Source organism: Trichosurus vulpecula, chromosome 1, assembly GCF_011100635.1.
Source record: "Trichosurus vulpecula isolate mTriVul1 chromosome 1, mTriVul1.pri, whole genome shotgun sequence".
Taxonomy (NCBI): domain Eukaryota; kingdom Metazoa; phylum Chordata; class Mammalia; order Diprotodontia; family Phalangeridae; genus Trichosurus; species Trichosurus vulpecula.
In genome coordinates this window covers 506,250,025-506,262,547 of record NC_050573.1, presented here as the reverse complement: position 1 = coordinate 506,262,547, position 12,523 = coordinate 506,250,025, and the positions used below count along the sequence as shown (strand labels likewise).

At 37.8% G+C, this 12,523-nt stretch overlaps 1 protein-coding gene across 2 annotated transcripts in view; it reads right to left on the bottom strand.

Annotated features, from left to right (window-relative positions):
* Positions 1-1,170: 1,170 nt before the first annotated feature.
* Positions 1,171-12,523, bottom strand: part of TNFAIP8 (TNF alpha induced protein 8) — a 49,959-nt gene continuing 38,606 nt past the window's right edge. The window contains exons 1-2 of one of the 2 annotated variants that reach the window (XM_036750687.1): positions 7,115-7,143; positions 1,171-2,919 (exon numbers count right to left, since the gene is read on the bottom strand). In XM_036750687.1, coding sequence (XP_036606582.1) covers positions 2,354-2,854 — 501 coding nt within the window. In that variant the 5' untranslated portion in view covers positions 2,855-2,919; positions 7,115-7,143 and the 3' untranslated portion in view covers positions 1,171-2,353. Of the gene's footprint in view, positions 2,920-7,114; positions 7,144-12,523 lie in introns of those variants that run through there. The other variant, XM_036750681.1, reaches the window with a different exon arrangement.

The window sequence follows — 12,523 nt, the reverse complement described above, 5'->3', positions numbered from 1 at the left end:
TAATTTCTTGAGAATGGTGCCCAGAGATCACTGTTTATGGTGATCATCTAGAAAGACAGTTTCCAGTGGTTGCCCCTTTTCATCCGAACCAGTATGACAACCTGTACACTTGGGACTCACTTCAGTAAAGCAAATGATGGTTTGTCTTATCAGGACTTCTTGATAATCAAATCTGTCAAACACTAGAGATGTTTCTACTCCCTAGTCTAAAAGCTTTATCAATCTTTTGGGAACATTGTGTGCAATCTGTCAACAGAAATGGTACCTGCCATTTTTAAGCCTTGATTTTCTAGCAACACCTGGCTGAATTGCCTGGGGGCAGTGTTCAGCAACCCAGGAAGATGAAGCAAAGCACCTGGTAACCAGGGTTCTAAATCCAGTTCAAGTCACATAATTTCTTTTCCTATTTTCTTATTTATAAAATAGGAATGCTCTTTTTTGCCTTAACACATGGTGGTTGTTATATTACCATGAGATAATAGCTGTGAAAGAAATCTGAAGAGTAATTAACCCAGATTTTGACTGTCAAGTAGCCAGGAAAATAATGTCCAGACTCCTGTTTTCCCTGTACCCCCAGACAGTGAGTCTAAGGAGAACTAAACAATGATTGCTACACGCTGACACCATCTGCTACCCAGAGTAGGTGAGTGATAGCTAAAACAGGGGATTTCAGTCTTCTGGAAATTTTAAATTGCTAGCCCTTTCCGTAAAAACAAACATGCCAGGATAGTGGAAAGAACATATGATTTAAAGTCAGCAGACCTGGGTTCAAATCCTGTTTCTATCCTCTTACTATCTGTGTGGCCTTAGGAAGTCACTTAACTTCTTTGGGCCTCAGTTTCCTTATTATAAAAAAAAAAAAAGAAAAGGAAAGAAAAGAAAAAGAAAACAAAGCAGTTAGACTCCAGTTAGTCTGAGAGACCTTCTAACTCTATTCTGTATGGTGCAACTTTGAATTCAACACTGCTAGGATGTGGGTAGAATGTAGGGAAACAGAATTAATAACATCAAAGCCATGCACACAGTAGCACATCACAGAATGCCTGCTATTGCTGATGGTGTGTGAGGTCAGTCTCTCTTTGTCTCTCTAAAACCCTGTTTTAAAAATTAATGGAAACTTTTACTTCCAAGAAAATAATATTATATAGAAATAAGACATGCACACATGGCTTTGAGTGCAAACATTCTTTGGTTTACTCATCAAAATATCAAATGAAATATAAACAACTTAGTAATTAAATAAAAACGTGACATTCTATATATTCACAACAAAACTTCTCAAATATTTGAAATCCATTTTGATCTATTTGCTCTATGGGAAGTTCTTTTTTAAAAAAAATCCAGCCATACATTTCTGATGGGTTCTACTCTGCTGCAAAGGTCAATTTTCTGTTTATTAGACCAATTGGTCACTTACTTTTGATGGCCCCATACCAAGAACATTCCAGATTGTCATTCTTCTTTCTCTTAGTTTTGAAATTTATGTCATGTCTACATTTAACATAAACACACTTTCAAAACATCAGGGTTGTGGTCCATGATTGCACTAACAAATACTCAAGGTGAACATTGCCCCAATACATTTTGGAAACCTAGATATCACCATTAATACTAAAGGGCAAGACTATATTCAAGAGGCATGTTATTTTTATCATACATGATTCATATTTTAAACACATTTTGTTATACTATAAATTCTTTTAAATATGTAATTTCCTGTTCCTCAAAGGGTAAAACTTTACCTCCGAGGTCATGAAAATCAAGAGTAAAATTTTCATGGCAGCAGATTTGGCTTGGACTGGATCTTAACACTATAGATGAAAACTTTGCACAAGCATCAGGGATAGAACTAGAAAACTCAGGTTGTTTCTAAAGTAGCATTGGCATCAGAAAGAAGTTTTTTTTTTTTGTTCAAAGCAAACACACATCAAGAAGGAAAATAAATGAAAAAAATATAACTTTATATACATTAGATGCAATAGAATGTACCATCACCACGAAGAGCTCCCTTTAAAACGTTCTTGCAGGGGGCTATAAATACATTTGTATCATTTAACATAATTTTCATGATATGTTAACTGTTTGGTAACTCCTAACCAGATATTTTGGCAAAAAGCTCCTCTTCAAATAAAAATCAAGTCCCACATCTAGCAATATCATGTGATGTTTATTCTTGGTGTTTTGGGAATAAGATGGCTCATAATCAAGAAACTCATTTGGCAAACTCTTTTTGAAGTATCTGTAATCTTCAGACAAACAAAAAAACACCCTTGGCTTTTAATTTTTTTCCTTCATAAATCAACAGTGCTCTATTTATAAGAAATGTTAGCAGTCACAACTGTAATCCAGGTATTCATATGTTCCCTTCATCTAGCATTTTGTTGATGCCTTCACAGAGTTTTTGCAAGTGGGGCTTATAAGTTCCAAAAGGATTGTACAAGGCAGCCAAGAATTCACAATCTGAAAAGTGGTCAAAGACATTGTTAACCCGTCCATGGGATTTGGCAGTCAGATGGCGCTGAATGATCTGGTGAAGCATCTCTCTACATTCGTTCAATAGTCTGGACAACACATTCCGGTCAAAGGTGTAATCAACCTGATAGAAACTGACCACGGTCATTGCAAGCTGATGAACTTTCTTCTTGAACTTCTCCATTAGTGCTAGTTCATCTTGGTTAAACTGATTATTCCTGTATAGGATGGCCAGCTTGATGACAGTTTTAATTAGGTTTTTGATGATCTTCTCAGCCTCCTTCTTGTTGTGAGTGTATTCCTTTGTCACTCTATAGAGTTCATCTAAAACATCACTGCTTGTATCATCGATCAAGGTTGTTGCTATGGATTTGGACACCATTTTCCCGAGGATCTTCTTTTGGGCCTGTACAGCCAGGTTTTTTGAATTAAAGACATCTGTAGCCACTAAAAAAAATTGAGGAGGGAGAGGGGGAGAAAGTTAGTAAATATGAAGAGAGAAAGTCTATAACAAAATATTTGTTAAATATTGCTTTCTTAATGTTTTTTTCTTCTGTTATCTGGGGTTGTCTTCCTTTCCACTGACATTAACTTCTGTTAAAAAGCAAGGTGAAGTAAACATACCCAGCTTAAACTCCTTAGTCTAGTATTCAAGGACCTTTATCATTTAATCCTAACAATTCTTTGGGCCGGGGTTTCCTAAACTTTTTTTTCCCACCAGATTTTGGTAGTTTTGCGTGTGAATCCTTGGGGGCCCCTTGTCAGAAAAGTGTTTTTTAAATGTATAGAAATAAAACAAATTGGATTACAAAGGAAACCAATTTTATTGAAATACAGTTATGAAAGAATTTTTAAAGTCCACTAACCTGAAGTTAAGAACCCCTTTTCTCCCCTTTGATAATAATAAAATGGATATTTATAATGGATAAGAATCTAGCCAACCTGGGCTATTCACCATTTCCTAGGTGAGCCCACAATTCTTTTCCATGTCATGCTTTTGTTCATGTTATTTCCTTCACATAGGATACCTTCCTCTATTCATCTCCTCATGTCAAAGAATAGAAAATTTTTAAGATGTAGCCCAAATGCCACCTCCACAAAATTAGACATGAGTTCCACAACCGGAAGGGATCTCTTTTTCCTCTAAATCCCTACAGAGCTTTCTTTGTTCTTCTATGTTATTTACCATGTCAAATTTTGTATTAGTTATTCATGCACATGTCTTAATTTTCCTACTAGACTGCCAGCTCCTAGAGGAGAGGATAGGTCTCATTCATTTTTTTATTTCTCCCATACACTAGGCACGCAAAAATGTTTGTTAAATGAATATACTTCTTTGGATCTGTCTGTTTCCTAGTAAAAGGAAGGATTAGACTAGATGTTATTTATACTTCCTCCTACTTTAACATTTTATTTTTGCCATGTAGTGATTATTTGCTAGCTTAAGGCTACCCCTCCTTGCATTTTTAATTTTAGTGACTCTCAGGCACCTAAAAAGAAATCATGGCTAATTACATTTATGATAAAAGGTAAAGGTAAAGAAATGTACAGATACCATCGATACCATTGATAACTTATAGATGTCACTTTGTTACCTCTTCTCATTCTTCTGACAGTACCTTCTCATATGTGGCCAGTGTGTTTATATAGTATTCTTCATTCTGGCTTTTTTTTTAGTCTGTATTATTTTATATAGGTCTTTCTCTATTTTAACATTTTGTCATTATGTCAATGTAAAACTCAATTGCATTGATTTACCACTCCTAGCTACTCCCCAGCTTGTGGGTATTAGGTTGTTTCCAGTCTTTCATTATTATATAGCACATTTGTCTTTTCAACAAATCTGCTCCAATTTTTCTAGACGAAAATTGGAGAAGTCATGTGGGCAGTGACAGCAACACAACCCCGTTTCCACTGCTGTCTTGTTTTTTCTTGTTTCCTCTGCCTCCAGCCAGTTATATCACAGACTCTATTCCTGGGATCAGCTGCTAGTAAGCATTCATTAAGCACAGTTCATAGAAGTCCAGAAAACTAGAAAGGGAGTATGAGGTTTATAGTATGCTCAGTGAGAAGATATTCCTCGAAAGATGTTGACTATTATCCAAAAGTTTGAATGTCCTAACTAGAAATAAAAAAGAAGGTAGTGTGGGAGAAAAAGAATTATATGGATAGCTCTTTGGTACTATTTATAGTACTCCTGAGTGAAAACTGAGTGATGTTTCCTTTAAGTTAAGAGTAGAGAACCTGGATTCTAGTTCTGGCTCTGCTATTGACCAACAGCATGACCTCAGGGAAGTAATTTCCCATATCTGGGAAATTAGTTTCCTCCCTCATCTGTAAAATGAAGGAATTTGATTAGGTCTCTCAGGCCCCATCTAGTTCTAAAATTCTATGGTTCCTATGAAATAAAACATACAACCAAGCTCATCTGATATATTTAGCGGTATACCTTATAGTTTCTGTGCTGCATAGCTGCATACATTTACACTTTCCCTGGATACCATGAAATCATCACCACCAACACCCACTAGTAGATTTCCCTTGCCCCTGACCTTTATCCACCACCTCATGTCCTAAGACTAATATGCGGTATAGTGAGAAAACCATTAGAATTGGGTTTGAGCACCACTGAACCATGTGACCATAAGGAACTACCTCTTCTATAACAATGAGGTAATACTTGCATTATTTACCTCACGAGATTGCTCTTTCAGTCAAACTGAGGAAAGCAATCTGTAAACAATAATGTTCTTTTATCTTGTATTGCACTGGTGCCTTTCCAGTATGCCTCATCCCACTTGGGATCCTACTCACTGCTCCTGAGTAAGGAATCCTGCTCCCTGGAGGGCATATAACTCCAAGCTGTAAATTGCCTGCCTGGAGGAGAAAGCATGAAATCCATACTATGAAGGAGAAATGGAGAAGCATGAAAGCTGGTATTTTTCTCATATGTCAGGGAAGAGAGCAGTGAAAATGTGCTCTGGAGTCCAGGAATATGGAAATCTTGGGAGAGAGGGGTAAAAATAAAGTTAAAGAGAAGGGCTTGACCTAGGTACCCGATTATATCCTCTCACACAGCCTGACTGATTTCCATAAAACGACCTGCAACAGGCCTACTTCCCCAACTAAGCACTCCCAAGTTTCCTGATTGGATCCCTAGAGGGGTGAATACTACCTCACGATTAAAGGGTACACTGTGAGCCTTCACTCTTAAAATTACAGTTCACAAGCCTGTACCAGTTTGCTTACCTTTAATAGGGAGCTCCAAGGAGCAACATTTACTATGATGGTATATATAGTAAGAACTCCCCCTCTAAGCCCAGGGTACACTTTCCTACAAAAACACAGGCCAACTGCCAACTGCCATGGCTAATTCTCCCTTCAAGATATGGTTGGCTCTCTTCTCTGCTGCTAGGGGATCATGCTTCTTAATGCTGTTTCCTTCCTTGAACCTCTACTACTTCTCTGTTTCAGTCTCTGCTCCTTGCTGGATGCTACAGGGTTTCTTACTCTCGAACAGTTCTGCTTCTGATGAAGAAGGGGGATGTTCCCTTCACCTTACACTGTCCTTGGGTAGCACAGCACAAGGATTACACTCCAAACAGATCTTCCCAGCCTGAAATGCCTCCTAGGCCTCAAATTGCCCTCTGGAACTGACAGGCTTAGCTTTTTAAAGGCCTCTTTCTTTAACAGGGCATGGCCGATGAATGGCCAGCTGCCCTTCTATCTGAAGGACCATCTTTACACTTCATTAAGTGAGAGCAGGATCAGGTCTGTGACCCTAGCGTTTACAATCTTCCCAGTGTTATTGACTGAAATCCTTTTAACAGGAGACAAGACCTTTGATTCCAAAATTTAGAGCTAAATTATTTTAAAATGCAAATACCTGAGTGGGGGTACCCATTGCCACCAAAAATTTCAAAGTATAAGTGAAGACAGTAGGCTCTTTTGAGCTTTGAAAATGATAGGGGTTTATGAAGTAGGAATATAGTGGGCTCCAAAGAGGGCAAGAGGGGCTGACTGCCTTGAAGGGGAAACTAGAAAAAAAAGGAGAAGCTACAGACAGGAAGATGCATTTTAACGCAGACCTCACCATTTTGCTCTGGGTTACCCCGTTTTCTTCAGAGATTTAACAATGAAAGCAAATGATTGAAAAGTACTTCAGTTATATGAAATGCTTACACAAAGACTAAAAAAAACCCCACTTTTAGGACATTTTAACACAACCTTCTTTTATAAGGTGAAACAGCAGAAGAAGGAATTGAATAAGAAATTAAGAAAATTAAAGAGAATTATGAACAATGGTTAATAGTTTCCAAGTTATATGTGATTCTAAAATAAATTTGCCAAAAGGTCTAAGATGAACAGGGTGGGTTGGGTTAGGCTGACAGTGGATTTTTCTATTGAAATGACTGTGTCACTCAAAATGTCCCTATGAAAAGAGGAAGTTTCTAGGACACTAAGGTGAAAGAGCAAAGGATCTGGGCGGCTTAAGAATAAAAGCTAAAGCCAAACCATCTCAGCAATGGATAGAGCTACATGAAAGCAGTGAAGCTAATTACAATTAGCCAATTACAACTCTCAGTCAAGTCTTTCTTTTTCATATCTTAATGAGGTGGTCATTTTTTTTTATCTTCTGTACCTAAGCTTTCTGTGTTCCACTAAAATGAGATGTGGTTTTCCCCCAGTTGTTTTTTTCCTGAAGTCATTCTTTCATTGGCTCAGAAAATTTCTTGGTCTTACACCTTAAAACTGAAACAAAAAACCAAGGAAAATAGAGAAAATATTCCCATCAGCAACAACAAAATGTAGGACTAAGAAACCAAAACAAAACACAATCATTTACATAACACTTTGTAATCCCAATACTACCACCTCCCCTATAGACTACAACTATGAGATAAATTTCAGGAACTGAATACCTCAGCAAAACAAACCTATTTTTCCAATCCTTTTTGAGATGATTTGGGTTTTGTCAGGAATAGGATGGAATTCTTTGAAGGTGCCTAATTTGGTTCATTCAGATCCCTAAATAACTGACATAGTGTCAAAAATTTGAATCTGCCATGAGAAATGTTTCTTGTTCGGGTATGAGCTATAATAAATTTAGGGGTGGGGAACCTGCAGCCTCGAGGCCACATGTGGCCCTTTGACTGAATCTTCAAAGAACAAATCCTCTAATAAAAGGATTTATTCTGTAAAACTTGGGACTCAGTCAAAAGGCCACACCCAAGGACCTAGAAGGCCACACGTGACCTCGAAGCTGCAGGTTCCCTACCCCTGGACTAGCTCAAAGGTCCCTTCCAACTCAGATTCTGTGAGATTTTATCATATTTTAGAGTACTGCTCTGGGCTTCCAGAGATTTCTAGGGCCAGAAATTATCTGACAATACTATGAGGACATGTGATTTGTTCCTAATTTGAATGTTTGAAGGTCAGTCAGGATTAACATAACAAAATCTCCAAAAGGCTCATGATAAAAAAAAAAAATCAGTTAATCTCCTTGAACATTTTCAAGAATTTCAATGTAAAATCACATGAATGTAAGTTGTAATTTTGAAAAACAAGGAATGAGGAAGAAACTTACTAGAAATATCCCATAGCTTGGTTGTTCCACTTCACCAGACTATATCACACTTTTAAAAGCCAAAATAGTATTACTTTTATATAAAACCATGTTTACTAAATTCAAATTCAATGGGGGATAAAGTTCAAACCAAAATTTCTATGTGTTTTAAGATGCTGTAAGGGGGGAGACAATACATGTATATAACGTATAAAAAATTAATACAAGTTACTTTGAATGAGAGAGCGCACTGGGGGTGTGGGAGTAGTTGGGAGACAGGAAAAGCCTCATGTAAAAGGTGATGCTTGAACTACTTGAAGGAAACTGTTTAGAGGTGGAAATGAGGGCATTTCAGCTGTCAGAGGACAGTTGGTGTAAAGGCATAGAAAGGGGAAATAGAGTGTCAGGTGTGCAGAAGAGTGAGTAGGCCAGTGTGATTACAGCCCAACATTCTAGGAGGGAAGTCATGTGGTAAGAAGACTGGGAAGGCAGGAAAGGACCAGGTTGTAAAGATATTAAAATCATTGGAGCTTATATTTGACTTAGAGACAACAGGGAGCCACTGCAGTTTATTGAGCAAGAAGTGGCAAGATCAGACTTGCATTTCAGAAGAGTAACTTTGGTGGCTATAATTGTAATTATAATTTGTAGTCAACTACAAAGTGTTCACATTTGGATCAACCAGTTCACCATTTCAGGATGTAGTTTTTAGAATCAGGGTGGTGAGTCTGGAACAACCTTGAAGAAAAGAGATAGAGAAAACAGACTAAGTTTTTGCTACCCAGTTAACTGCCATGCTGTTGCTGTCCTGGGATGTACATACTCCCTCAAATAGGGTTCTTTTCTCTCTGTCTGCCCACGTGGGACACCTCACTGCACCCTCCCCACATCTAAGCAGTCACAGCCTTTAATACTTTGGCTTAATTTATTCATCCCAATGCTCTTCATACTCGTGCAGGTAGTTGCAGGTTGATTATAGTTGCCAAGAATAACAGGAATCTAATCCACACTCCACCATTTGCTGCTTTACTGAAATGTAGGTTCTCTCTTGTCCTATAACAATAAGTACAACAACAAAAATCTATTTACTGCCTTTTCCCCTCTTACTTCCTGAAAGCTGCCACAACAGCTATACACCCACACACACACACACACACACACCCACACACAGAGATAGATAGATAGATATAGACAGATAGATAGATAGATAGATAGATGGATAGATGGATGAAATTTTCAGGGCCCCTGATCTGTTTGTCCCTAGAGCTCAGGTTGGTCTTGGAGTCCAAACCCAACAGTGCTCCTAGGTCCTAAGTTGGCCTCAGTGAGAGATATTGCCTACATTGGGGCATAGGTTGATTTTGCTCCTTTCAGGAGGATCAATTCTTGGGAACCTGGACTGAAAAACACAAAGACCTTGTTGGGTCTTACTGCCCACCAGATTCTGATGGGATCTGGGTTCTAATTAACCTATTCAGGCCTCATTATCTTCATTTGTAAAATCAGTGTGAGGAACCAGATAATCCATAAGGTTCTTTCTAATTCTAGATGTATGCTTTTTCCTGGCCCTGAGTTTCCTCATTGTAAAATGAGAAGATTTGGGGCAGCTAGGTGGCGAAGTGAATAGAGCACTGGCCCTGGAGTCAGGAGGACCTGAGTTCAAATCTGACCTCAGACACTTGACACACTTACTAGCTGTGTGACCTTGGGCAAGTCACTTAAGCCCAATTGCCCTGCCTTCCCCCCTCCAAAAAACAAAAAATTAGAAGATTGGAGTAGACGGCCTTTAAGATTTGGAGTGGGAAGGTATCTATGAGCCAGTGATCTTGTCATCAAAGCATGAAGCTTCCTGCCTCCATTTGCAGTCAAATGTGCCTTCACAAACCTCCTAAAACAAGATGAATGAATGCTGCCATCAGTCCTTTTCCTATTACAATATAAACTACTTGAGGGCAGGAATAATGTCTTTATTGTACTACATTATTATCATTATAAGTATTTAATTGCCAATAAACATTTTTCCTTCTAGAAGAGAGGTGTATCCTCATGTTACTTCATTTAGTTGCTTAAGACCCAAAACAATCCTTTAAAATGTGTTCTTTCTGACCTTCACCTTCTTAAAAAATTAGTTTTATTACACATGGACAGGAGTGCTGGTGGATTTAAAGTATATAATTTAGACTTTTACAGCCAAGAAAACACAGACGTGGAAAGTAATAGCTTTTAGTACCAAAGACACAAAATTAACGTTTGAAACAGACTTCTACCTATATGTAACAGCAAGCACTCTAGCATACCCAGGATGATCTGCTAGCACAGGTTCTTTGATCTGCTTTTAAAGGGGTCAACAATCTTACTTTAATTACACATGTATATCATTCACTGGTTCAGAGGAAAAAGGTCAGCACCCTGAACATAGAGAAAATGCAAGCAGAGAGAAATTACAAGCAGAGAAAATAGCACCGATCAACAGACAAGGCTTCCAACTGTTTGACTGAAGTAATACATACATAGCTACTAGAGAGGAAAGCACCAACATCTGGGTTTTCAAAGCCGGGAGCTCCTTAACGGCTACCAAGAATTTCCTCTGGCCAAGTCACAAGAACATTCTTCCTATGAGTGAGCCATTGAAGCAAAATGCTAACCTCAGAATAAATACATAGTCAAGAGGCATCACAACCCTTCAGTGCCTAATTACTGAAAGATGTGAAAGTCTTCAAGCAAGCAAGCCTTTCCAATAAGCAAGCTTTCTCTTTAAGCAAGTTCCTCCCACAAGTGCCTCAGGATGCTGGAGTTTTAAAGCAGCAAAACACTGTGACTGAACATATGTGGTCACAGTCTATTAATGGATGGGGAAGACCTTCCTATTCCATTAACATTATACTATATGATAAAATGGTTCATAAAGCTACAAATTAAATATTGAGTTAAAACTATAGGGTTTTTTTTTAATCCTTAATGTTTTGAGTCAGACATTTATGCAGGAGTCCTCACCCTACCCCAAATAGCCTCATTTTGGATCAGAAGTACACAATAACATAAGGTACTTAATTCTTTGGAAAGATACAAATTTTGTATTTATGTAGTTAATAGTTAATATTTATGTAGGCCTTTAAGGTTTGCAAAGTACTATATAGATATGTAGATATATGTACACATGTATGTGTGGAATGTATACATGTATGTATAAGAGGAGGAGCAGTAAGTAGTTTTGCTAACTAAACATCTTCTCCACTCCCCCAAGATAAACATTATCTCTCTTATCTTTACAATGTGTTAACGTTCCCAATATTATACATGTGCAAACAGGCTCAACAAGGTTAAGTAACCTGCCTATGGCCACATACCTATTAAGTGTAGGATATGAAACTAGGTCTTCCTGATTCCAAGGCTCTATTATGCCACCCTGCTTTCCTATTAGGATGTGGTTGTTACAAGCCCCAACTCTTGTATTTTCTGTTTTTAATCAACAGAGAATCGGGATGTCCAGCTTACAAATCATGGCATCATGGATTTACTGCAGTGTCTTTTATTTTTAATAAATTTATTTTTTATTTTTAGTTTACAACACTCAGTCCCACAAGTTTTTGGGTTCCAAATTTTCTCTCTCTCCCTCTCCTACCTCTCCCACAAGACAGCGTGTAATCCAATGTAGATTCTACATATACCTTCACATTGAAATTATTTACATAATAGTCCAGTTGTAAAGAAGAATTATAACCAATGGAACGGATCATGAGAAAGGAGAAATGAAACCAAAAAAGAAGGAAAAAAAGAAAGAGCAAAAAGTTTGCCCCAACCTGCATTCAGATTCCATAATTCTTTTACTGGATGTGCATAGCTTTTTCCATCGTGAGTCTTTCAGAGCTGTCTTTGAACCTTGCATTGATAAGAGGAGTCACATCTATAAAAGTTAGTCCTTACAGATACTGTGTCTATAATTGTATATAATGATCTCCTGGTTCTGCTCCCCTCACTCAGCATCAGTTCATATAGGTCATTCCAGGTTATAATGAAGTCTGTCTACTGCAGTGTCTTTTAGATGGAAATTGATTAGCTAGTGAAGGAACAAAAATCATAAGGGGAAATGGCTCCTTAAGATTCTTTCCCTCTCCTTTCTTCCAAGACTGCTTCTTTTCTGTACTACTTTTCTAATCAGGCCTATTTTTTTCCTATTTAACCTAAGTTACCAGAGTTTCACACAACTCTTTGGAGAAGTAGTTTTACTTCCTTGAAGAGAAAGCTTACAAGGAAACTACACTGTTGGCCAAGCAACATTACTCAGTTACCATTTACTGGTAAATGATTTGGATAACTAAGAAAGAGAAGTTGGCTTTTTTAAAAAGTTCTTATTTCACTTTAACATGAGGGAAATTTCAAATAGCAATTTAGCTGCCCATCTTCACTTTATTTTTGTCTGTATATACCCAGTGTTTTCTCTGATGCTACTACTAAGCCACTGACAGGATGATAGAGATTTTAAAG